The 27692-nt window shown below is 44.5% G+C and overlaps 1 protein-coding gene across 4 annotated transcripts in view; it reads left to right on the top strand.

Annotated features, from left to right (window-relative positions):
* Positions 1-18139, top strand: part of LOC146862759 (dynein axonemal heavy chain 12-like) — a 212338-nt gene extending 194199 nt beyond the window's left edge. For 3 of the 4 annotated variants that reach the window (XM_085642040.1, XM_085642041.1, XM_085642039.1), the window contains one exon: positions 7333-18139. In XM_085642040.1, the coding sequence (XP_085498166.1) occupies positions 7333-7511 (179 nt within the window). In that variant the 3' untranslated portion in view covers positions 7512-18139. The remainder of the gene's footprint in view (positions 1-7332) is intronic. The other variant, XM_085642042.1, reaches the window with a different exon arrangement.
* Positions 18140-27692: the final 9553 nt, after the last annotated feature.

Raw genomic sequence — 27692 nt, 5'->3', positions numbered from 1 at the left:
ACTAAAGAACCTTCACTCTGCTTTGAGATCGAAACCGAGGGACGTGGCTTTGGTAAAAATGTCACGCCTCTCTTGTAGAGAAGCTAGAGTTAATAGGATGAGGGCCCTGAAGGAAGAAGCCTGGGACAGGCTACAACAAGCAGCAATATCGAAGAATAGTAGGGACTTTTGGAGAGCAATCAATGCCCTGTTCCTTAAGGATGAATTAGAGCTTACTCTGGATCTTCACGTTAGTGAGGAGGCATGGGTGGCATATTTCAAAGAGGTTTTTGGGAAACCAGGGGAAGAAACCTATGTGTCACCTGGTTCCTCAGTGTCCACTCCTGAGGACATATTCTCCTTTAGTTTGGCTGAAATGAGACTGGCCCTGAACCAGTGCAGCACTTTGAGGGCATCTGGCCCCGATGGGGTCCGTATCGATTTCTTCCTAATCAACCAGGCGTTATGGGCTCTATTACTTAATGTCTTTGCCCAGACAGATGTCCCCCCCCTTCTTGGAAAAAGACAGTTATCATTCTAATTTATAAAAGGGGGGACAAGGCTATCCTAAAAAACTATAGACCTATATCGCTCTTGCATAGTACAGCAAAATTAATGGGTCATTTACTCCTGAACACGGTAGAGACATGGGCTCAAGAAAGGGATATACTATTTGTGATCAGTATGGTCTTAGAAAGGGAAAGGGAACAATTGACCATTGCCTCAGCCTAAATTTGTTAAGTGCTAAGTACACCTTTTATGGCATTTATGGATCTATCAGCCACCTTCAATTGCATGGCCCACGATGAATTATGGTCAATAATGGAAGGTATGGGTATAGAGAAGTCTATAATCAATTATATTCCTGAGTTGCACTCTTCTACTACAGCGTGTGTAGTTACAGGAGACAGGGCGAATGTACAAAACACGTTGGAATCACCCGTGGCGTAAGACAGGGGTGTGTACTTGCCACCTTTCTATTCTCTTTATATACTAACGGCATTGCAGCTGCGCTGGTTGGGTCTACCTCAGATGCCCCTCTTATTAACTCATCTCCAGTGCTGTAACTCCCATATGCAGAGTCTCATAGATACGTATACCAAATCTATGAAGAATCTAGACCTCAGGGTAAATTAATCTAAGTCTTATGTGCTTATGGCAGGAGCGAGACTTAAAAAACAGCCAATATCAACTATAGAAGGGATAAAACTGGAGGTGGTGGATGCCTTTTCCTATTTGGGATAACTATTTGACTTAAAAAATACATGGCAAAATATGGTGGCGAATAGAGGACTTTTAAAGCAGAGAAGTATAGGGGCTTTGTTCAGATTCATAAAAAAGCTTGGATCTAAACCCATAGATACAATAAAAAATATTTATGAGGCATAATCGATATCTGTTGCCACATATGGGGCAGCCGTGTGGGAAATAACTAAAATATCTGACTTGCAAATTAATTGAGGACAGCTTTCTCAAAAGATTAGTAGGTGCCACCCAATTGTGCTCCACCTTTAATTGTCATTCTGAACTGGATGTACTTACATTTCAGATAAAATTAGTTCTGCTCTAACTCTTCTATGGAATTCAATTTGGAGAAAAGAATGACTAAAGTTAACTCAAGAAATCCTGCAGGACTGCCTAAACCTAGATGGTATAAGTAGCCTTAAGTGGTTTCAATATATAAATAGTAGCCTATACTTCATTGGCTTGGGCAAATTATTTGATAATCCATCCACATGTACAGTTGTTTCCAAGGCTGAACTGAAGGAGTTACTAACAGAAAAACTAAAGAGAGATGGATGGGACTCTAACTGTACCAAGTCTAGGGTCATACAATACAATTTAGCACTTAGAACAAATACAATTGGTACTACATATTTATCCTTCGTTACAAACACACAACACAGACACTTATTGCTGAGGTTTCGCTTGAAGTATATTCCTTTTATGTTAGGCTTTCCTTGCAATTCTTATTCTGTGGATGCCCTATCAGTTTGCCCGTGTGATGCACGGTCCCCTCAAGGGGAACTTCATCTCCTATTCTTCTGCAGTCTGTATAACGAGGAAAGGAAAAGATATATCCTCCCGCTTATGCGTAGTCTTAATTTCAGACAATGTCGCCCAGCTCTCTATTCTTACAGTCGTTATCTGACCCTTTTACATGCTATTGCTTGGCTTCGTTTTTGTGGTGTGCCATAAAAAGGAGAAAAACACTTCCGTAATATGAATACATTGAAGTTAACATATGAATTCTCTATATACTAATTTTCTCTCTTGTTAGTTGTGTTGTACCAAGTCATCTCATTTTAATTGGAAACTTTTAATGAACGGTACATATATCTGTTCTTTTAAAGTCTTTATGATTAATAAAATGTTACGTGTATTGTATGTAGAATACTTTTTATGCCGGTTTTTGTACTGGCAAAATAAAGTGATGATGATGAGTTCTGCACAGCAAGGGCCTGCGGCTATTACAACATCTGGTTCATCCTTAAATCCCCAACAGGACATTGCGTTCTACTGCTCCATGCCTACTTACAATTTCCAAGGTCATAAATCTAATCCCGGGCGTAGTACTCCGCTCCGCCCACGGAGTGTACGTAGCGCTGCCTGCTTTGCAGTTTACGAAGTAGGTGTAGCAGACAGCGCTACGCACACGCCGCGGCGAAGCAGAGCTGCCCGCCACCCGCCTCCCGCCCACCCTAATTTTAAAATAAATTAAAGAATTTAAAAGTATATTAAATACCTTACCTGCGGTGTGGCGTCCGGGGGCTCCCTCTTCCTGCTTGACCGAGAAATGCACATGCGCGGACGTCCGCGCATGCGCATTTGTGAGAAGAAGTTGCCGGTCAAGCAGGAAGAGGGAGCCCCGGGACGCCGCACCGCAGGTAAGGTATTTAATTTACTTTTATAATTCTTTAATTTATTCAAAAATGAGGGCGGGAGGGAGGCGGGCGGCGCGTAGTGGGGCTACACGGAGCACCCGAGTTTGCGTAGATTTGGCCACACTACGCGATGCTCCATGTAGCCCCACTACGCCCACTACGCCCAGGGTTAAATAAATCAAGAAGTGGGGGTAGGTCTTTTGCTTACCTGGTTCCAAAACTATGAAACTCACTGGCTATTAAGTCACAGTAGACCTTTCAGGAAGCTTTGTTGGTCATCTAATTCACTGTCATGATATGGCGACTAGTATAGTTTGCTAGCGTTGTGAGGCATGTTGGGTAGCCATGCGTTTTAGAGATAAAAAATAAATAAATAATAATAACGTTTCTGTTAATGTTCCATATAGAGCAATCTGCTACCCTCGCAACAAGGTTGACACTATGAAAAATACAATTCATAAACCAAAGAAAAATATGCTCCTGTAGAGATTTTCAAATGAAAATACTAAATTTCTAATGAATCAGTTCCTTAAAAATCAATCAATCAAGTTTTCTCGGATGGTCAGACAGATGCTTAAACTCCCTGAACGGTTGTACAGTATGTATGCATTATGTTTCACTGCTTGCTGAAATTACATTTCGTAACATTAAATAAATCTCTGAGCAGTAGAAAAAAACACAGTAAGGATTAATGAATTGGGATGTGCAGACCATTCCTACAGTACCACTTTTGGCAGGTTATGCAAGTGATTGTCTACAGCATTAGTAACCAGTGATCTAATTGTCAAAATGAAGAGGTGCATGAACTAGAATATCCAAAGTTCTGAGTGATTGCAATGGCATGGGAGTTTCACCAGACTCAGCAGACCAAAACTGGAGAACAAAATCTCTGACTTATTGGCAATAGAGCATTCATTGACATCTAGGGGCATATTTCCACAGAAGTGGCACAGCACAGCGCAGCGAAGCGAGCATAGTTGCTGTGCTGCGTTGCACCACCCGGAGAAAGCATGACTGTGCCATGCGTTTAAAGAAATGGCGCAGATCTGCTCACACTTTGGGCTGCCTACTGCTGATTCAGGCGCCGTTTCACCATAGTGCAAGGGTGCCTACGTTGTGGTCAAGATAGTGTTTGTGCAGGAAGGAGTATCTTCCTGCACAAAGCTATCCTTTGAGGCTATTTCCTCTCTGTACATGAAAAGATGAAATAAGGTGGAGAAACACCGAAATTTCTCCTCATTACACCTTCTTCAGGCAGGTGCACCATTGTGATGAAAATCATGTCTACATCTCTATGTAAATGAGTTTATGTCAAAATCCATGCATGGATACATTGGAACGCCCATGCACCACCCATGGAACACCTACCTATTAAAAACACAAAGTAGCAACATTTGCCTGGCTTTGTAAATGCCCAAAATGTTTTGAGTCTGACTGCGTCAAAAAACGGCACTACCCTGACGCAAAATCTATGTAAATAGGGCCCCAAAGCCTCATTTCATTTAGGCAAGCAATAACTGCAGAGGCATTGAAGGATTCAGGAAACAGTGTCACTAAAATGTGGGTATCATTTGTGTATATTTGATACCGAAGACCAGGAGCCATAATCAAATATGTCAGGGGAATCTTATCCACATTAAATATTAAGGGTGAGAGAGCAGAGCGCTGGGGAGACTCTACATGAAACATTAGGAGTAGCTGATTTAATGGACCCATTTGGTCACATTGTACACAATTTGAAAAAAAGAGAATAGATTCAATCTATAGCTTTGCCATTCACAACTGACTCCAGCCCCTTACACAGCAGCTAGGGGCTACGGTATCAAAAGGAGAAGACAATTCATATAGGTTAAACCTAGGTGAGTGGCCCAACCACATAGCAATTGCAATTGCATTTCCTCTCCGATGTCAAGTAATGCTGATTTAGACCGTCTCAGTGGTCTAAATCAGGGCCTTTTCCACTCTGGCCCCCAAATGGTGGAATGACCTTCCTCTGGACCTCAGATCCCTACCCTCCCTACAGAAATTCCGTAGTGCCCTCAAAACTTGCCTCTTTCGGCAAGCCTATATGTAAGGATGTTTGCTTCAATTTTGATCGTATTGTTAGGCGCCTTGATACCTGCGGGTTATTGTTTTTGCGCGTTATAAATTTTTATCAATCAATCAGTGAAAAAGAGCCTGGATAAAAACCACAGAATATTTTGTTCTAAATAATTCTGCGATTGTTCAGCTACTATTGTTCCTGTGATCTTGGCAAAAAAGCAGCAGTGGCTGGCATGGATTGCAGATGGAGGGGGGTGGGGGAGATAAGGGGGTGTACAAATAAAAAAATAAAAAGCGTACCATATCGCCACATCTCTTCTCCGTCTCTCCTCCGTGTTGGGCTGGAACAAGAAGCACCCAGGGTCCCCTAAGCCAATCACAATGCTGCAATCCAGCATTGTGATTGGTCTGAGCGCCATGGTTCGGTGCTTAGGCAAGGGCTGGGAGCCTGGGGATGTTCTCCACTCAGGCTGTAATGCAGCCTGGGTGGAGAACATGCCGAGACGCCCGGCCAAACATTCATGCGCTCTTTCAGAGTGCTCACCACTCCTCCCCTTCTCTGAGAGCAGAGCAACCCCGCCTCGCCCCGCAAAGCTGCCACAGCAGGAAAAATTAAAATGATAGTAACATCAAGTTAATATCATTTTCTTTTTTCCTTCATGTACACTGCTGCAAAGCAGTGGGGCAATGCTCCTCCGCCTTAGCAGAGGAGCCGCCACTGCAAAAAAGGAAGGGATGGGTATCAGCTTATAATTTACTAGTATTTTAGGATGAAGTGTTGTGTTTTCGCTATAGGGCACAGTATGATGCTTTTCTATTTAAAAAAACAGAAGAGGCAAAAACACTCACTGGGGGAAAGGATTAATGCCTTTCATTAAAATACCAATATTTTTCTCAACTAATGTAGCTGGGAAAACATAATCTGCAGAGACCAAAAGTTCAACATCTTGTGGAGGCTAAATCAAAATTCCTTAACACATGCTGAAAGAATAGAACGTTTTAGTTTCAATGAAACTTCTTGGAATTTATAAGGCTATATTACGTTGCCTTTCTGCCTCCTGTGAGGGTCAAGCAGTTGCAGTCTGGATAAGTTTGTCCAGTGAACAGGCCAGCTGCTTGCAAGACACTGGCACGAGACACAGAAACAAGGAAATATGGACCTTTGTTTGCTGTGTCAAGAAGAATGCACCTAATTCCCTTGTGTGGCTCATTCTAGTCGCTTGGTCACCAGAATGGATTTGAGCTAACTGAGTTGTGTGCCCAAGATGATTGTCAAGGAGATGCAGTGAACCTAGGTTCGGTCTGATTCCGTTGGAGCCCCTGGAAGAGATAGTGCCTACTAATGTCATGGTTTGGTTGGAGGCTACAGGATGTTTGAAAACACATATCCTGTGGTATTAAATAAAATGTCAATGCCTTCAAACTGGAGACGATTGTCTGAAAAAAGAAAGGCAATCAGGTATTAGTGGACCCTCAGAGGGAGGTTCTGCTAAAGACAGACAATCTTGCAGCTGGATTAGTTTTAATCCAACAGGTGGGTATGATTTCCCAGTTGCTAGTAGAGAGGACCAGGATGTTGGCTCTTTGCCTAGAGACGAATATCCATTTTTGACAGACAAAATATTCTAGGGGAGAAGAACATTCATGTAGACTCTCTCAGAAGGGTGCTTTGTATGTCCTACATTCCTGGAGTTATCGATCAGGTTTTACTTTCTTGATCTGAAATGGAGGTGTTTCATGACTCCAAAAATTGATGTTTGCCACCAAGAATAAGACACCAACGTCTGTGTATTGCTTCAGGAAGAGGAAAGAGCTGATGACTGTGATAGTGAAGCACTCTGATACCTTGGTGGTGTTTCTCCCATCTTCACCAAATGATTGCTCTGTAATAGATTTCTGCTGCCTATATCTGCTTCAGTGGATCAGAGTACCAGTTAACAGAATGCAACAGGTGAAAACCACTGCTCTGTGATTGAATGGCTTGACTTGAAAATACAATATCTTCTTTGGATAATTTAAAAAGCTCTTTTTCATAAAGTTTCTTGTTGCTTCCACAAATGTTGTTTTTGCAAGTAGGTGAATATGATATTGGATTTGATAGTAAATGAACATATTATTATAAGCAGAGATATTCTCTTTTGTACCCATGATGAGTTGCAAGAGGGCATCTATATTTCCTTTCTAAATGGAAAATAATTAATGGAATATTGATGCCAAAATCGCAGGTCTTCTCATTACTGTATATCAATGCAATCTTGGATGCCAGGAACACTTCCTCTCCAACTTGTGCATGTGGATATCCAAACATGTTTCCAATAGCATACAATCAAAGCAGTCTAATTCTATGAACACAATGTGATATATCTTTCGTTAACGCTGCTATATTGAGCTGTGGGAAATAGCTAACATTTTCTTTTTATTGCAGTGAATCCTCGTGCCTTGAAACATCTTTGCCGTTTGAAGATCCGGAACTGCATGGGGCGGTTGCGGCTACGATGCCCTGTCTTTATGACATTCCTCCCCCTGCCGGAGCGTCTGAAGCAGTATGTACTGTACAAAGAGTATGACCTCTATGGACAGGGAATCCTAGAAGGATCCAGATAATCAAGGTTCATTGTTAAAGAGCATAGTGACCCTAGTGGAGATTAAAGACCCTGCAGTGAAGTGGTCAAGATGATTCTTTCAGACGTTCAAGCATAATCATGCTGTACTACAGTTAACAAATTGCCAGTGACTATACACTTAAAAAGCTTCTATGACCAAATTGCAGAAACAGAAAAAGAGTATGAAGGGTGCAATAGGAGAGAGTTACTGCCTAGCACATGGAAGCCTGGTTTCAAAAGATCTCTTCCAGAAGGCAATCACACATTTTAACAAAAAACAATATGTCCAAGAAGCAAAACGTAAAGATACTTTCTATTATTCTCAACACCAATTCAATTTTAATAATGTTCATAGAGATGTTGGAGCAGAATGTCTGAATGAAGGAATCTGACAAACTGAATAAGTTCAGAAAGTCTAGTGCTGGCTATATTTGTTCAAGTTCAAAACAATACTGAAGTGTTGGACAAAAATGTCTAACTATGGAATGGTAACTAATTTATATATTTTTTTCAAGGTACACCGAAACCAGGCTAATGCAATCATTTCAGTAGTCTCAGGAATCATCAAAAGGCTGCAGAGGATGTCAGAAAAAGAGTTTGGGAGTAGATACACCAAGAGTTCATAATTACATATGCCTGACTCTATCGATTTTTTTCACTTCAATTTTGCATTTTCTGCTGTGTTCCTATTGCTTATGTATAACACTTACACAGGTGGAATGAGGATTAATAACTATCGTTATAAATATATATTTAGATCTTTTATATGTTACTGCGGTTATGTAGAAAGCAAAAGGTTGCAAGGTGCCTTACTACTAAAAAGGATGAAATTAAAACCTACTAAAAGAAAGTCCGAATTTGTTGAACAAATAGGAACAGACCATAGCCTCAGGAACTCTGCATCAATAATGTAAAATTGTGTGATTATTATTGAACATGAGGAAATAAATAAGCAACTGACCAATACACAGTAACAAAATAAATATGGCCTGTATTTTTTTTGTGAACATAACATCTGTATAAGGGAAAAGGTTTAAAAAAAAAAATAGGTGTTAGCAGAAGAATTGGGTGAAAGGTAGAAGGGTACGGGAAATCTCTCCTGTAATTTATTTCTTAAACCATTTGATATAATCCACCACACTTAAGTGCTTCACATATAACTCATGCATTACCTCCTGGTCCCTCCAGTCCTCGTCCCATTCCTTACAAAGTAGAGATGACCATCCCCACAAAAGAAAAAAGAACAGGAGAACGCTGAGACACCTAACCCCACCTCCTCCCACTGGGAGTACATAAGCTGTACCAACCCAGCATTTCGCCTGTTCTATTTTTCTGTCTTCCGACAGAATGTGACGTGGATTTTGCTGGTTGCACTTACCTCCTGCACTTTGGATGTCTTCGCCTGGCAGCAGGGCTGTCCTCGATGTCCTGCTGCTCAATCTCCTGGCCTGCCGGGCTGGCCGGAAGACGTGTTGTTTGGAGGACGGTCTTTGGGGCGGGGGCTCCGGTCCTCCCGTTCTGTTCCGGGTTCGAGGGCGCGTCCTTCTGTGACTGGGCCTGTCTGGAAGATGCACTGCTGATGCTGCTGTGGAATGACTCATGCCTGTCTTGGTGGTGCCCTTGGAGTTCCTGGCTGGCTGGTGGGGTCCTGCATTTTGCCCTTTTTCCTCCCTAAAGCTGGGGTGCCACATGGGAGTGCCGGATGCTGCAGACATTTACTCTTTGCCCGTCACTGGTCTGGTGGAGGGCTCCTGGGCTGGCTGGTAGAGGCAGTCGGTGTGGGGTGGCGTCTGCCTGCCCTGGTGGTGAGTACCGCATATCAAATATTCTCCGGACCTGGTTCTGCCTGCGGCTGTGTCTCCTTTTTTTTCATGTGTTCTGGTCTGCTCTCTGGTTGGGCCTGGTTGTTGCCTTCCCTGGGTGGCTGGTTCTTCCTTCACCCTTGCCTCCCTGTTTGCTCCTAGTCTTGTCTGCTCTCCAGTGTTGAGTAGGGTCGGGCCTGGTTATTACCTGGTTGGAAGTCTTCCTGGGTTTACCTGGTGTTGTAGGCTATTGGCCTTTTGTGACCCCGGCACCTCTGTTACTTGGTCTGTGTTGGGGTCTCTGTTGTCTCTCTCTCTTTCTTTCAGGGGGTGTTTCGGGATGGCCTTCTGCCCAGTACTGCGATGGGGGCCGGTTCCTGGGCTGGCTAGTGTGGGCAGGAGTTGTGCTGTTGACCTGCCCCGGGGGAAAGTACCTCATAGCGGTTTCTCTGCTGTTCTGGCTCTCTGGCCCTGGCCATAGAGGTGCCCGACCTCCCAGATGCTGGGGTATGTGTTTTCTACCTGTTGCCCGGCGCCGTGTTGGTGGTCTGTGCCTTGGCTGATTGGTGGGGGTTGGCTGTGTTGTGTTGCATCTTCCTCCCCCGGTGGTTTTTCATTTAGTTTTCCTTGCTCCTCTGTGGATCGGTCTCTTTCTTGCGTTCTGAGTCAGGCCCTTGGGGTTCCCGGCCTCCATGCTTCTTGGGTCCCGTTTTTGCCGCGTGGTGTTGTGCCCTCTTTCTGGCCTGGCATGGCCTTTGTTGCTGGGGTTTGCTGGTGCGCTGTGCTTCTGCTGTCTTTCGTTGGTCTCCTGTGGATTTCCGTGGTCGGCTGTTGGCTCTGGGGCTGCGCTGGTGGTGCCCCTGGTGTGCCTTGTTGCTGGTTTTGATGTTTGCCTGTTGGCTGGCGCTGGGTTGTGGTAAGGCTGGCTTGTGGAGGCTTGGAACCGTATTGCTGTTTCCTTCTCCTCTCTTGGGTTCTTTTTGGAGTGCCTGGGCCGCTTTGGGGGTCCTCTGTCTCTCTGATGCCAGTTCCTTTGCCGGCTGTAGAGGCTGGGTGTTGTGGGTCTTCCGTCGCTTCTGCTTCTACAGCTTGGTTTTTCCCCTGTCGCTTCTGCCTGGTCTACGGCCATTCCACTCTGTTCTCTTCTGATCTCTGAGGTTGGGCCGGGTCTTGCATGGTTAGTGCATGAGTGGGTGATGTCCTCGTAGTGCCGGGTGCTGTATGTGGCTGGTGGGTGTGTTGGTGGAGCAGCCAGTGTGTTCTGGTTTCTGCCTGCCGTGGGGTGTGCACCCCATTGCGGCTTTCTGTTGAGTTTTTTCTCTCACCTGACCTTGCCTCAGCTCTGGGGCTGTGGTTTCACATCGGTTTTTGTTTGGGTTGTCCCTGGTGAGCCTGATTGCCGCTGGCCCAGTTTGTGGGGTGCCTGCAAGGTTGGCTTGGTCCTGGTTGGCTTGGTCCTGACGCTTTCACCTTGGGGCCTGGTTTTGTGCCTGTGGTGTCTCTGGTCCCTGTTCTTCTGGTGTCTCTTCGGTTGTGGGGTCTGCTGGGGTTCAGTTTCTCCCTTTCCCTCTTCCGGTCCCTCTTCCCTCAGTGGGTTGTGTGACTCTGGGTTCTCCAGGCTCATGCCTCCTTGGGTTATGGTATGGCATTGGGCCTTCTTGTCTTCTTGTCTGTTGGTGGAGCCTTGGATTTGCCTCTGTCGGTCTTAGCCTTGCTGTCCCTGTTTTTGGCCCCTCTTTTGCCTCTGCGCAATGGTTGGTGATGCCTTCTCTGCTTGGTTATGTCTGGCTCCTGCTGTAGGGACCTTGGTCACTTGGGGGGGTCACCTTTGGGTGTCTACCTGTGTCCTTGCCCGACTTTCCTTTGTCTGGTCCCTTTGAACCTTGTTTGGGTGTGGGTCGTTCAGCCCCTTGGTGGGCAGCGGTCCTGTGCCTGGTCTTGCTGGGGCCCAGGTCGGCTTTCTGCACTTTTCCTGTAGCATCTCCTCTACACCTGCCTGTTGTGGGCTCGGCCTTGGCATTGGTGTGCAGGTGAGGGCTGCTTGGCTTCCTCCCTGTCTTCCTGCTACTATGGGTTCCCTGTGCTTTTCCGTGTGCCCTTGATGGTTTGTGGTTTCGGGGGTTGGGGCGGTTGGCCCTGTGCCACTCGATCTGGACTGTGGAGGCGGCATGTTAGTGGCCTCCTGTCTTGCTGGCATGTCTGTTGTTCAGTCTGCTGGCTTCTTGGATGTTTGTGGGGACATCTGTGGGGTTGGGCTGTGGGCCTCCCTGTTTTTCTCTCCTGTTTTTGCCCTTCAGTGGCTTCTCGTAGGTCTCGCCTGGGGTGGTTCCTTGGTCTCCTCCTCTGTCGTCCTAGCCGGTTGGTCAGCTGTTGGTTCGGTTGGAGATTTTCCCCTTCCTGTTCTGGGATTTTGTTTGGAGCCAAGTGACTCGGTCTTCCCCAGTCTCGTGCTTCTCCCTTGTGGTTAACACCCGGGTTTCTGGTTGGGGGTGTCACCCTTGGTGGAAGTTGTTTGTGGTTGCTTGTATCCAGTTGGCCCTGTTTGGTCTTTAGGTACCCCAGGTCTCGGTGGCCTTGGGGGTTTTGCCTCTCCCCACTCTTGTTGTTATGCCCTGGTCTGGTTTAGGGTCTGCTGGGGTCCATATCTTGCTTTCCTTGGGTGGGGTACTGTTGTTGGCCTCGTTTTGATGGGGGGAGTGGCACTTATGGCCTCTCCATTGCTTTCGCTGGGCGGGGTGCTGGGTTTGTCTACCGGTGTCCCCTGCTTTCTGGGTGGTTGCCTCTGTCCTAGCCTGTTGGCCTGTCCCTGTGCCCCCAGTCCTTCTTTGAGTTTGTGGGGTTTTGGGCTGTTGTCCGGTGTCTCCGCTGGTGGTTGAGGCTAGGTGTTCCTGCCTCGTGGCCTAGTCCGCCTCTGGGGGTTTCTGTGGCAGGGTCCTCTGGGCTCTCTGTTATCAGTGCTGTCAGGTTGGGCGTGGTTTGCTCTTGGTCGCTGCTCCCTCTCTTCCTGGTTTGCTCTATTTGGGCCTGCCCTTGGTTGTTCCTCTGGGTTGGTGCCTTGGCTCTTTAGGTTGGCCCCATCCGCTTTTTTTCTGTGCTGATCAGCTGGGGGCCTCCCCTGGTGTGTTAGGGTTGGTCCTCTGGTTGGTCGTGTCGTTCCTTTGCTTCCCCTCAGCTTTCTGGTGGGGTCATTGTGGGTTTCTTTCAGTGGTGTGTGGCATTCTTCCCTTGACTGAGGGGGAATCACTGTCGTTTCTGCTGCCAGGGACTGGGCGCCGGGTGTTGTTCCTGTCCTTGGCAGCCTTATCGCTGATTGAGAGCCCTTCTGGGCTTTTTGTGCCCTGTGGGCACTTCTGCTTCTTTTTGGCCCCTTCCTGCTTGTTGTTCCATGGTGGGGGGTGGGGAGCTGGTTGCTTCGGCTCCTCTGGGGATTCCCTTTGGGCTTGGCTCTCGGTGCTTGGCCTCCTTTCTTGCCTTGCCTGGGGGTCTTGTGTCCCCCTTGGGGTGTTGGGGTATGTTAGACCTGGCACCTTGGAGTGGGTCTCCCTTCCATTTTTTGCTGTTGCCTCATGTGTTTTTGATGGTTATAGATGCTTTGGGCACTGTGCCACTGCTGTCCAGTGCCACAGTGCAAGTGCGCCCTATGGTAAATTGATGTATGGATTAGTGATTCCATGATTGGCTGGCTTGGTTTACTTATCAGACTCTAGTACAGTGCACCGAGTGTGCCCAGGGCTTGTAAACCAAATGCTGCTGGTGGGCTTGCAGCATTGGTTCTGCCACCTTCAGAAGTAGCCTGTAAAAGTGTGTCTCAGTCCTGCCATTGCAGAGCCTGTGTGCAGTCTGTGACTGCCATGTTGACTGGGAAAGTGCACCCACTTGTCAGTCCCTAAACCTTCACTTTACTTCATATCAGACACCCCTATGGTAGGCCCAAGGGCAGGGTGCATTGTATGTATAAGGTAGGACATGCCCTGGTGTGTGTGGCATGTCCTATTAGTGAATTACAGCCATTTTCGTTTTTCACTATTGCAAGGCTACCTGTTCCCCATAGGCAAGAATGGGCAGTTTGATTATTTCATCTTATAATCCTAACTGACTCAGGGAACTAGGTAGAAATTCGAGTTTAGTATGCCTGAACTCTGAATAATAAAATGCATCTTTTAGTAGAGTTGGTTTTAACATTCTGTGTTTGAAAATACCACTTTAAAAAAAAAGGTCTTTTCTTGTCTAACCATGGAAACCTGCCTCTGCTAGGTTGTGTATTCCTTGTCTGGAGTTTGCGTGACAGGGGCTGGGGGATTCCAGGAGAAGGGAGGGGTCAGCACAGGGCTGAATAGAGAGATCTGCATGTAAATGGGTGGGAAGAGTTGCACCTGGGACCTGAATAGGGCTGTGCCTTCCCTCCACAATGCTGGCTCCACCTCCTGTGGTGCGTCTGATGTCCCTTGCCTGCACTGTGAAAGGAAAGGAGTCATGTAAACAGAGTGCTCCAGAACTGGTTTGGACTATGCAAAGGCCTCTCTGCCTTCAGTTACCAAAGAGAAACTGTGTATAAAAAGGGGGATCCAGACCCCAGAACTTTAGATCACTTTTGGGAAACAAGAAGAAACTTTTGCTGAGGAGAGGAACCAGAGAGACTGAGGAGAGACTATCCCTAAGTGTGAGGGATTAGCCTGCAGTGGCTGCCTGACTGCCAAAGAGAGAAGAAAGGAACTTTGTGTGTACTTTCATCAACTTGTGAAGGATTTCCAAGGGCTTGAGATAGAGCTTGCCTCCTGCTGAAGTCTCAGGGACAACAGACTTCACCAACTAGCTCCCCAAGAGTCTTTTGGAAGTGCCTGCTGCTGTGCTGGGCTTTCTGAGGGAGTGGGTGTCGCAAGGAGCTGGAAGCATGACGCACGAAGAAGAAGCGTGTCGCCGAACTGCTGCTATCACTTCACAACACGAAAGCGCCTCGCATCGCCAGAGAAGAAGATTGACGTCCCACCACATGCCGCCACATCATCGGAGAAGTGTGTTGCAGCCGCTGTCGTCGCATCGCTGGGAAAGTGTGTCACCGCTGCAGTTGTTGCATCGTTGCTGAAGCGCCTCGCAACACCGGAGAAGAGGATCGATGTCGCATCAGATGCCGCCGCATCACAAGGAAGCGGGTTGCAGGGCCTGTCACGGCTCAGAAGAATCGTTGCGTCGCCGCATGGCCGTCGGACGTGCACGCATCGTGTCGCATCAAGAAGAAGACGCCATCTTTGTTTCATTGCACCAGATCTTCATCGCATCACGGCGTTGCGGGCCGCATCGCCACGGAAGCGCAGTAAGAAACAGACGCATCACCTCCCCACACCAAGAAGAACCAACGCATCCCCTATGCATCAGTAGGGACCTGACGCATCACCGTTCTTGCGTGTAAGGAACCGACGCATCACCTTCCCTGCAACACTTTTATTGTATAGCGTTACACATCCTAAGGTACATTGAACTCAAAGTGTCACATTTTACATCTTAAGAGAACTGAGCTATTTTCTACCAATTTTAAAGTACAGTATTGTGGATTTTTGTCATTTGTGGTCTTGTGTTAGTCTATATAAAAATACTTATTTTTATACTACAACTTGTGTGGTGTCCATCTGTAGTGTTGTCAATGGGTTACTGTATGTGTTCACAAATGCTTTACACACTGCCTCTAAGATAAGCCTGTCTGCTCATGCCAAGCTACCAAGGGGGTGAGCAGGGGTTATTTTAGGAATGTACCCCCTTACCCTGACTAGAAGCAAGGGTCCCTATTTGGTCAAAGGTACCTACCTCTGCCAACTAGAGACCCCCAGTTCTAACAGGGTGGCCTTGGCTTCTTGCGATGTCGGGTTGCCCTGGGCAGCCGCTGTCCGTGCAGGTAACAGCGGTGGCGCAGTGGGCCTGGTAATGGGAGATTTCGAGGGACGATGCAGAGGGAAAATTAATTGATTATTTAATTTTGACTCAGTATCATCCCTCCAAATCCCCCCTTACCTGGGCCCATCGCCCAGCCGCTGTTGCCTGCACGGACCGTGGCTGGCCCTGGGTCTTCTATGGGTGGCCTTGTTGCTATCATTCTGGTGGGGTCAGTCTCTGGTCCTTTCTTGTTGAGTTCTCCTCCTCTATGATTGGTTCGGAGGTTCCTGGTGTGTGTTGTCTGCCCTTTGGGTGGCGGCTCCTTGATTTGGCTCTGTGTTTTGCTCTTCTTGGTTCTCCCTTTTTTTGTTTTGGGGGTTTCGGCTCTGTTGTTTGGTTGGGGGCATTGAAGTTTGTGTGCTCCTGCCTGTGTTTTTTCTTTTGGTTCTCCCGTTTGCTTCTTTTGGGGTGCTGCTTTTGGTGTGGTGTCTGTGGTGTTTGTGGGAATTTGGAAGGCCGGGTTTTTCTGCTTTGGTGTTCTCCACTTTGTAAGGAATGGGACGAGGACTGGAGGGACCGTGATGTAATGCCCTATTACTTACCGGTAATCTTCATTACTCCTGGTCCCCTTGTCCTCATCCCATTCCTTAAGCCCCTCCCTGCCAAATGGCCGGCCTTCCGGTTGGTGGCTTGATAGTTCAGGTGGAATGCTGGGTTGGTACCGCTTATGTACTCCCAGTGGGAGGGGTTAGATGTCCCCGCATTCTCCGGTTCTTTTGTTCTGTCGTGGAGATGGAAATCTCCACTTTGTAAGGAATGGGACAAAGACAACAGGACCAGGAGTAATGAAGATTACCGGTAAGTAATAGGGCATTATACAACAATAAAGAAGGAGCAAGGAGAAAACACAACTATAAAGCCCAGGATGAGTCTTACTGCAGCTGGAGATAATTTGGTGCTTTACAGAGACTCAGGCCTTAACACTATAATGTAGTTGTAATGGCATGAAAGCAACAGAACTTTAAGCGTAGAAACCAGATAATTACCCAGCAACAAAGGAGCAGTAGCAGCCAAAATAATAAGTTTGCATCATAAATGGCTGGATGAAAGGATTTTGTGGAGGTGGTGCCCATAGATCAGGAAGAAGTGCTAAATATGAGTTTTTTAGGTTTTACCTGAAGGCAGGTAGAGAGCAGCTGAGTTTTAATACTGAGAAGAAGTGAGTTTCTGGTACCAAGAATGAAAAGATTAAAGGAAAATTGAAGGGTTCATTCAGGTTTCCTGAAAAAAGGCCCGATATTTTAAAAAAACTATAACATAATAGGAATTTGAGATTGATCAGCTGGTGAATAACCACTCAAGATTAATTTAAAAATTATATTTTTCAGTTGAAAAATCATTTTGAAGCCCAACAACCTTCCCATTTTGCTGGAAAACCTTCAGACAAAAGGAAATATGTAGGGTTATCTTTAGTAGAATAAGTGAAACTATTTCTATGACTGTTTCACAATTGTTGCTAAAAATGAATTCGGTAAAAAGGCAATTATTACTGACATGTTATCCTGTAATTGAAAAAAAAAGAACTTTATAAAACTCCCTAAATGTCTTGCAACTTAGAGAGATTTTCCCGTAGAAGTGATGTCCTAAAATGTATCACACTTCTAATAGCTTGCTAAAAGAATAATACTCAAGAAGCGTGAAAAGGGATATAGATGGGAAAATGTAAAGTGAAAGTGCCAATACTGGTTAGGAGCTGTGACATGACAAGGAAGAAAAACACATACTACTAAATCATTATTGGAATGCCGGCACCCCTACTGAGTTATTACTGGAAGCCGGGGACCCTGGCTTAAACATTGTTGATAACTTGTACTGCAAAACAATACATAACAAATGCAGGAAAAAAGCATTCATCAAACAAATATACAAATGATGACACATTTTATTTAATTTCGCAAACACATAAAAATAAAACAAAATCAAATTTTTTATTTTAATAGAAAGGTTGGAGTGTTTCTAAATTCAATTGAGGCCACTCATCATCCATACTGTATTCTGTTTGATGTACTTGCACTGCTCCCACGAATCAATCTGAAGATACTAATTTAATTGTTGGCCTCAAGTTTCAAATTCCTTCACATTTACAGTATGTTTTAACATTTTCAATTGTGCATTTAGCTTCTTTATTTATATACACGTTATTAATCTGTTGATATCATTTCATTTTTCTAAGTAGTCGTGGATCCCCTGAGGAGTCTTTGCGCACCCCTAGGATTCCCCGGACCACAAATAGGGAACCACTGGGATAGATACTCGAAAGTATGGACAAATGATATATAGCAAGAATAGTTAGACATGAACAGCAAAGCAATTTAAACATCTGTTGTGTGAAGATACTGCTACTCAGTGAGATAGTTAATTGTATGATTTTTTTTAATATACCACAGTGCAGTGGTTCCCAAACTGTGGTCCTCAAACACCCAGGGGTCCCTGACACATTCCCAAGAGGTCAGCAGGGAGCAGTTTTAAAAGCACTGCAAAGTTCCTTGTACAATCAGCAGTTTCTGGGCAGCAATAAAAGTGGCAACATAATTCCAGTGATTAACGTACGTGCTGGAGAGAGATGGGAGTTTTGTCCAGTAGTAGCTTTCACTCATCTAAGGGAGCGCACATGGTTAATATGCCTGCTGCAAATAATGTGTACCAAGCATTAAAAAAAACAGTATTTTATGAGCATAGCTCAGTGGGTTACTGCTTTTGTAACTGAGATTCTTGTGTTACTGTGCACGTCATAAGTTACAATTGTAATCTAGTATAGGGAGTTATGAACTGCCATCAGAAAGCTGCATGCAAACTGCATGGTGCAAGTTAGTAAGTTTTATTCTTTGCCCAGTCTTTCATTATCCTGATGCTGGTAAAAAGGTTTGTCTGGGTATAAATAAATTCTTATTATTAAAGTCAATGCTAACCACTGTGTTATGTTCTGAATCCTAAGTTTGAGCTTCTCTAGACCAAGCATGCCTACCAGTATGGATGACATGTGACTCTTATACCTTGTAGTCACGTTTGACTAATGCAGCATTTTCTGTACACTGATTTACAAAAGTATGATTCATTGTCTCTGTATGTGTGTGATGTAAAGTGCTCTGACACCCTACACTAGTATTAGAGGTGCTATAAAACAAATGAAATACATGTGACAGAGGGGCTATAGAGAGATGTGAGGCACTGTTGGAGGGTGATTCATCAGGGATCATTGAAGAGCCCCAAAAAAGATTGTCGTATCCTGGCTCATGGTACAAATGTATTGTAGAATATACCATTTTTTCCCAAATTTACTTGGGGGGAGGAGAGTCTCCCAAAGCCCCCTTTGTAGTGGTCAGCTCACTCGCTGCACTTGGTGTGCACCGTACGGGGACTGGTCTGACAACTTTGCCAGGGCTGCCTTGGGTTTCCAGTCTAGCCCTGGCAGGAGCAGAGGCCTCGTACTGCAAAATAAAACCAAACATTGAAAAGTAAGCCGCTGCGATGCGCACCAAGCTTCCCATTAAACTGTTTGGATTTTTGCAATTTTTTCACTATAAAATACTAAAATCTTTAGTAATTCGAGTATTCATCTCACTGGTACTGTTTTGGAGATCATGTGGTCCTATAATATTTCAGCAATAGCTTGTACTCAATGCATCACATAGGCAACATGAAACTCCCTCTTTAGTGCAGGTGAGTTTTAATAATTAGAAATAATACCTAATTTGAATGTGCAGAGTTATACTTTGATTATTTTGTTTAATTCCGATTCCAAAATGAAGAACTAATTACTTTTTGCTTTCTGTAATGAATACATTTTAGAACAAACCCATGCTGCCTTGACCTGGAATCCTTATCTCAGACAAATTTGTTTCTTACGAAGACTCGCCAAGTCTTATGAAGACTGACAGTCCCAATCTTATGCATCAACTCTCTTAATTAGTTAATTAGAGAGTTAACATAAGTGTTTCACAACTATTTGATACAGGGTTTGGTGTCTGTAGGATGGGCTAGTCTGTGGTGGTGTTAATAACTAAGATAAAAAAAAAGTCTGAGTGTGTTTTTTTGAACAAATGCCCTGCATTGGTTTTGTGTATTCGTACAAGTGAAATATGTACAAATCAGCATATATCAAGATAAATCTCTTTGTGCAGTTGTTACTGTTATAAGAGCATGTTGAATAACAAATACATGTGAACTAAATCAAAATAAGTTTGGACAGGCAGGTCTGTCTTGGGTGATTATTTATAATAGCAGGATTAGATGAGTTTACTTTCAGTCAGTATTTTTGTTATTGTAGTGCTTACATCCCTGATATGCTTCCCAGATATTTTCATTTTGAGAGGTGACTGCCTGTTCTGACGGATGTGTGCGACTTTGTTGCCCTTTCATCGGGTGTGTGCTCACCTAATTTATTCAGCAGTGAGTTTATACCTATTGATTGGCCATAGTGTTCATGGTGGTCAATTGTTTGTTTCGCTCGTTAAACTTAATAGGATCATGTGTCATGTGTTAAAAGTCACATGTTTGCATAATCATTGTATCTATGTGAAGGTTTCGTTTTCTTCTCTGGCTCATCTCAGTAAGTCTTTCAATCATACCTCGATGGGAGGTGTCTCAGGTGTAGGCCTATGTTGTCAATCTAGGTAGGTGACCCAGTAGGCATGGTTTAGGTCTACATATGAAGAGTCATTTCTGGAGGTTTGACAATGTAGATACTTATTTAGCCCAAAAGTCTTCAATCTTGGGGTACCCTCACAATAATATTGACAAATAAATGCTCTGAGAGCTTTGCATCTAGTGCAAGTGTCATGTGTGTCTATGAATTTCATCCCTATGCCTTCGTGGGACAGGTACCTTTGGTGTAGATAATTGAATATGAGTTGTTAAAACATTGAGTTTCTGTACACTCTCTTGGTGTGTTCGAATGTTGTCACCCATTCTATGTCAGTCACTTCCCTGTTGAACCAGAGGTCTCTCAGCTTTGTGATGCCAGTTAGAATTATTTGTTATAGTTTTTTATATACTAGAGATTCTGTACTTCTCCCCTTTCCATGTGTCAACAATAGTTTTCAATGTATTTGTGGTTTGCTTGCTTCATTCCCCCACTAATAGACTGACAGCTCATGTCAGTGCTTTGTGTGCCACCAAGTTGTCTGTGTCCATGTCAAAGGTGTCTCTGAAGCAATCAAATGAACTATGTGAGCTACTAACTGAGACCTATAATATGCAGTGGATGCCTAATGCAGCCTTCCAATTAACATGTTTACCTTAAAATGTCCAGTGCAGTCTCTTCAAGCGCATCTATTGCCTCAAAGGCTCAGTGTTGATAACCAGTGGTGAGACACTGATTTGAATTGTCAGGTGAAGCCTTTTGTTGAGACTCAAATATCAAATTCAGCTTCCACACTTGCATATGAGGTCTTAAAAGGACAGTGATAGAAATTGGGTTTATGGTTGGCAGAGGTATGCAACCTGGCCAAGCAGGAACCACAATCCGAGTCAGGGTAAGTCAGATACACAACCTAAATTAACTTTTGCTCGCACCCTGGTAGATTGGCACCGAGCAGTCAGGCTTAACCTAAGAGGCAATGTGCAAAGTATTTGTTCAAAACTTCAAACAGCAAAATTGTGCAAACACCACACAAAAAGATACCACACCTGGTTAAGAAAATAGAGCTTAATTTAATTAACAAAACAAGACCAAAATGACAAACATTCAAAAAGTAGATCCTCAGATGTGCAGTTTTAAAGTTTTGGTAAAATTACTGCATAAATCCACAAAGCACCAAATGTGGTTATCTGGTCGTGCCAGACAAGGTAACCAGTTAAGGCTGACCATGATGGAGCATGGGCCGGCTACAGGGACCCACCTGCACCCACTGAACAAAGTACCTTAAATCCTGGTGCCCTGTCTGCACTGTGTTGCTTTGCAAGACTTTTGGGCCATCCGGCGTCAGTTCCGAGAAGGACCACAGAAAACAGAGGACCTTAGGCCCACTTCGCAGGGTAGACTCACAGATGGCAGAGTCCAGGTGCTGCAACAGGTGAGTTGGAAGTCTTTTGTGTCCCTGAGGCTTCAGAAAATTATAGGCAAGCCCTTGGAGTTACTTTGGTTCTAGGTTGGAGAGATGCAGGTCCAGTCCATCTCACTACCAGGCAAGAAGGGCAGCAGGCAGCAGGTCAGCAAAGCAGAGCAAGAGTCGAGCAGAGTGACAGTGCTTTCAGCAGCACAGCAGTCCTTCTTCCTGGCAGAGTATCCACAGGGCAAGAAGTGTACTGAAGTGGTGGTGTCTGAAGTCCAGTATTTATACCCTGGTTCTGGAAGGTGGGAGTAGCTTTTAGACCATGAGCCCCCAACTTTTTCTGTAATAAGAGCTACTTATGATCAATAAAAATCATCCTGAGTTACTATCATCAGTGTTGCAATCGTGATCACACCAGACAAGATTACGTCAGTGACTACTTTATGTAAAATCACCTGCAGTGATCACATCAGTGCATCAGGCAAAACTGTCAGCAGTAATGTAAAAAAGGTTTTGCCAATTTGGAATGCCTTTATGTGGGCAATACATAACATTCATAGTTAAATGCCCCAGACACTAAGGTAATAGTATTAGTAATAAGCTGTGTCGATGCCACATGATTTATCACTCTAATATCAATTGTACATATATTTTTGAAATTCAAATATCAGTTTATCAGTCGTGAAAATACTCACATTCTTCTCTAATACACATTTTTCAATTTTGGTATACATATATTAATTCAGTCAATGAAAAGCTTCTATTTTAGTAGGCTGGGCTGGACACAGGAGAGCTACTTACAGATAGCTAGAGAGCTACCAGTAGTGCACAAGCCTGTTCTAGACAGTGGCGTTAAAGTGCAGGGAATCCCCTTCCTCCCCTGCCCTGGCTCCAAGACGGCTGGAGTGACAATACAGGGTTGTTAGGCCTATTGTGTGGAGACAAGGCACAGCCTATTTGGGTGTAAATGGGGTTGTGCTTAGCTCCGGCCCCCATCAAGCCAGTTTATGGCCCAGTAAGGCCTATCGAGTCACACCTAAGCTCCCACTCTGTGTGGCTGTCCAGAGGGAATGCACAAGGCCCAGCTGTCCCCCACCCCAGACGTGTATTCAGAGACAGGCAGATGGCAGAGAATTGTTAAAGTAAGAAAATGCAAACTTTCTTAAAGTGACATTTTCGGACTTGCAACTTAAAATCAAACTTTACCATAAGTTGTGATTTTAAATTGTGAGTCCAGAAACACCAAACTCGAAAGGTTAATCTTTTCCCAATTGGGAATTACACTTATAAAGTGTAATAAGATAAACCCAATGTTAACCTATGGGAGATATAGACCTTGCAGTAGTGAAAAACAGATTTGAGTTTTTCACTACTTGGACATGTAAAACTTGAATGTACATGTCCAACATTTTAAAGACACTTCATCCTGCCCTTGGAGCTGTCCAAGGCCTATCTTAGGTGTGGCATATATGTTTTAAAATAAAAGGTTTGCGCCTAGCAAGAGGGTTAACTTACCAGGCTGACATGTATGTTTAAATTGGCACACACAAAATCTGCAATGGCATGCCTGAGATATGTTTAAAGGGCTAATTAAGTGGGTGGCACATCAGTGCTGAAGGCCCTCGAGTAGCATATAATTTACAGGCCGTTGGCACATGTTGTGCACTTTACTATGAGTTTATAAGTATATTAAAAGTGCCATTTGTGGATAAGTCAATGTTACCATGTTTTAAGTAGAGAACAAATGCACTGGTCAGCAGTGGTAAAGTGCCCATAATCCTAAAGCTGACAAAAATGTAGTCAGCAAAACTGGAGGTCAAAAGGCAAAAAAACTCAGGGGTAAGCATGACAAGGATGTCAGTCTAACAGGCAGTGTAGCCTTCCCATGTGCAGGTGTACCTTCAAAGTGAAGGGCAGTCTCCACATACACATCAAATAACCATCTTAAACTCGCAGTGCACAGATTCAGCCTTAAATTCTCAGTGACGTTTCCCTGTGTGCAGGTTTAGTTTCAAATGGTCAGTACAGCTTCCCATTAGAAGGTTTAGTTTGAAATTCCCAGTGCAGCCTATTCATGCATAGATGTTCTCTTGAATACCTCTTTCACGGTACATAAGCTGAAGAAAGTGCAGGGGCCAAAAGTCTCAAGCTTTTTTCTTCCAACTCCTACATCTTGTGTCTCACATATACAGGTTCTTTTTCACCCTGCATTCTCCCTTTGCCACTTTCTTCCCTTCTTTCTCATCGTCCTTCTTTCTGCCTTAGTATCTCTTACTCTAGTCAAATTCTGATGATGTTTATGTTTATGAATTAGAAAAGTGCATGGCTGCCCAAAGGCTTCCCAGCACTGAGGGGAAGGTGCTGTCAGGAAAGAGGGGAGTTATCAGGAGAAAAACCATGCTTTAAACTTTTCCTAAAAATTAGTTCATCTCTTAACTGTCGCATTTCTTTGGGTTAGGAGTTCCACATACTGGGAGCCAAGTGTACGAATGATCTCATTCCCCATCTGGATCTCTTCATTCTTGTCATCTTCATGAGTAGGTCTGAGGAAGATCTCAGAGACTGACCAGGAACATATGGAGTAATAAGAGTTCTCAGTAGAGCAGGACCCTTGTTGTTCATAGATTTGTGGGCAATACATAAAGATTTAAATCTGATCCTGGCTTGGATTGGGAGCCAGTGCAGTATTTTCAGTGAAGCTTTCGCTGACTCTTGTCTGGGAACACCACGGAGTATCCTGGCTGCGGCGTTTTGAACCACCTGCATCCTGTTCACTACATATTTGGGGGAGCCCAGATAGAGGGAGTTGATGTAGTACAGCCGTGACACAACCAAGGCCTGACCTACGGTTCTCTGTGTCTGTTCAGGGATAAGAGTTAAAATCGTTCGAATCATGCGGAGAATCCCAAAACAGATGGCTGACAGTTTTTTGGCTTGTATTTCCATGGAAAGACTGTGGTCTAGCCACATTCCCAGGTTTTTAATGCACATTTTGGGAATAGGGGGACAGCCTAGTTCTGGCGGCCAGCTAATGATGGCCCTGGGCACAGAATTGTTTCCCAGGAACATCAGTTCTGTTTGTCTCCATTGAGTTTTAAGCTAGACCTGGTCATCCATTCATCTACTTTTTTCATGCAGGGGGCCAATTGGTTGTGATTGGATCGAGGGCCCTCCATAACCGATAGTACCAGCTGGGTATCATCTGCTTATGATACAATGGATAGAGCAAATTTCTGCACTATGTTTGCTAGTGGTTGCATGTATAGAATAAATAAGGTGGGACTCTGGGCGGATCACTGTGGGAGTCCACATGATACTTGTAGGACTTCTGAAAAGTGCTCACCTTCCATTATCTAGAAAAATCTATCTTCTAAAAATGAAGACAGCCAATTTAGGGCACTGTTTCAAATGCCTGCCTCCTTCACCCTGAGGATCAAGGTGTCATGATCAACAGTGTCAAGCGCTGCGCTAAGATCAAGTAGCAGGATTGCGGCTACACCCCCTGATCAAGGATTCCCTTGAGTTCTTCCATGACCACCAGCAGGGCCAATTCTGTACTATGTTGTGGTCTAAATCCCATTTGAGTGTGGTGTAACACCTTGCTTTCTTCCAGAAACTGGGACATGGTGTGATTGACATGCTTTTCCACTATTTTTCCTAACAGGTGTAATAGTGAGATTGGCTTGTAATTTCCCAGATCTGAAGGATCAAAATGAGGTTTCTTCAGTAGTGGTTAAACTATGGTGTGCTTCCAATTTTGGGGTATTATCCCTTATGTAAGAGATAGCGAGAGACATTTAGATGTAGTGTCCAGTACTGTATTACCACCCTGCAGTAAGATGTGTGGGGAAACCTGGTCTTCAGGGGAGCCTGTCATTAATATTCCTCAAGATCAAGGTTCTGTATTCCTTATTTAACACCGGGAAATGATCTAGGATTGGCCCTGTATCCATTCCCAGAAGGTCTCAGATTCCAAGTTGAGTATCTGTGCTGTCCGTATCAGTGCTCCCTTGCATGGATGTATAGATCTTTTACACCTTGTTTTTGAAAAAAGTTGCAAGCTCGTTGCATCTCTCTTTTGAGGATGGATGAGAGGAAGCTTCCAGTTCGGTGGAAGTTCGGGATCGAACGACCCTAAAAAGTTCCCTCGAAGAGTTGACGTCTGAATTGATTTTTTCCTTGAACAGCTTGACTTGGGCCTGTTTGATTTCATTGTGGTAGTGTCTAATGGCCCTCTTATATTGACTTTTAGTGTCAGGGTCATAAGTTTTGGTCCAATTTCGTTCGATTTGTTTACATGATTTTTTCAATGATGCTAGGTGTGGGTTGAACCATGCAGATTTTTTCCTGGGTCGGTTAGTTCTTGGCCTGTCTTTCTGAATACGCTGTTCTGCCAATCTGAACCAATCAGACCATATCTTGTCTGCATCCTCAAAATTTCCTGTCAGGCTCGGAGTCTGGGCTTCCAAGGGCCTAATCATACCATCGGGTATGATTCTTGGCCATTTTCTACCTGCCTTAATGGAATTATGGACTGTGTGCTGAGTTTGAGTTTTGGCTAGGGAAAGAGGAATTAGAAAGTAGTCGGAATATGGAACTGGCAAAGGAGTCCCTACCTTTATTTTAGGTTCACTGGAGAAAAGTGCATCTAGGATGTGCCCTTTAATATCTCAAGAGCTGTCTAAATTGCATGGCTTCCATATCTTGAGTAATCTATTGGTGGAAGTGTTACCAAGTTCATCTAGATGTAGGTTAAAGTCCCCTAATATGGTCATGGATCCTTTACTGGCAATAGTAGTTGCTATGAGGTCAGGGAAAATCTCTAAGAAGGTGTTACAGGAACCAGGAGGCCTGTAGACAAGCGTCCCAGAGAAGGTATAGGTGGGAGATAATTTGATGCGGAATTGTGTTATCTCACGATTGATTATGGTCAAGGGTGAGCTCAAACATTTGTATTCATCTTTATAAATGATGCCCCCCCTCCTATCTTTCCCACCCTATCTTGTCTTCTAATCGCATATCTCGGTGGGAGAGCTAGGACTAGGTCAGGTGTAGAGCAGTCTTTCAACTAGGTCTCTGTTATGAAGAGTATGTCTAGATCCTACCCCTCTATTAGAAGCCGAATTTCTATCTTGTGTCCAGAGAGAGATCTGCGTTTTATAAGCCCCATTTTCCATTGAGTATTCTCTTCTGGCCTAGGTGATTGTGCATTTTTGTCTGTGGTGCCCTTACTTACAGTGGTCTTACAATGGCTGCAGATGATCTTCTTGCCAATTAAACTGTCTTCCATGAAGATGTGAGCACACTGAGGGGCAACTATTGGCCTCAGTAGTAATAGCTCTTTTGTATTACATTGTACGTGCCTGGGGGTCCTGGAGTGAAATGGGCAGGATTCCTGACCCCTGGCCCCATGCGTGCGCGGAGGGGTGCAGACGGGCTTGCCTTTGGTGCACCAGTGGCATGCCTGCTGCGCGCATCTGCTGCGTGTCAGCGCTGCGGGTTCCATATGTAGGTGTTTCCAGTAGATAGACTAGAGTGCTAACTTGCTCCCTCTAGTTACCCCAGAACCTCTCTATGGGTTTTTTCCTTTTTCTTGCCTGCTCCGCCCTGGACCGCCATCCTGATCACTGGCGTGGAGTCAGGCCATCTAACCCCAAATCTTACTAGGCCGCGGATCCAGTGAGTATTACTTATGACAAACAAATTCAAACAGAATAACAGTAGTTATATATGATAAAAAATAAGTTCCAGTTCGTGCCCTCTGGAAAGAATTAAGCACTGTCCATAACCTGAAATAACGAATGCAGTCCCTCCCTTCGCGTTTTTGACCTGAGCTTCAGAGTGTAGCCAATAAATGTGATGCCTTAAATGGCCAGTGCAGCTTTATTATGTGAATGCATTACCTTAAATGCCAAGTGCACAATCTATGTGTACAGATTTAACTTCCAATGCCTTCTGTAACCTTTACATGCATCTATGATGTCCAGTTCTCTCTTCCTAAAATGACTGGTGCAGCCCCTCAACTAACAAGTATGATATTAAATGTACAGTGTATCCTATTGACAGGCAGGTACAACCTAAAATACCCAGTGTGCCTCCCCATGTGCAGGAATATTTTCAAACAGGAAGAACAGCGTCCATATCCGAAGTCTCAAAAACCAATGTACCTTCTCACATCCTGACACTTTCTTACCTAATGGCTCTTGCTGGTCAGAAATCAGGATGTTTGGTGGCAAACTAATTGAGTCACGTGTTGGTGGGCCACTGCACAATTTCCACCGTTCTGTACTCAGGCAGCTGTAGTGTACAATCACCATATATAGTTTCGGCAGTGCTTTATTAGAGCTGGTGGTTTCCGGTGCTTGACACCGGCAGTTAATTGTCAACATTGGCGCTTTTAGCAGTCTGCCACAAGGTGGTGTGGCTGGCTAATTTAGAGATTACCATACCAACAGGTAATTA

This window comes from Triturus cristatus, chromosome 2_2, assembly GCF_964204655.1.
Source record: "Triturus cristatus chromosome 2_2, aTriCri1.1, whole genome shotgun sequence".
NCBI classification, from domain to species: Eukaryota; Metazoa; Chordata; class Amphibia; order Caudata; family Salamandridae; genus Triturus; species Triturus cristatus.
The sequence above is the reverse complement of the archived record's forward strand: the minus strand, read 5'-3'. Positions and strand labels throughout refer to the sequence as shown.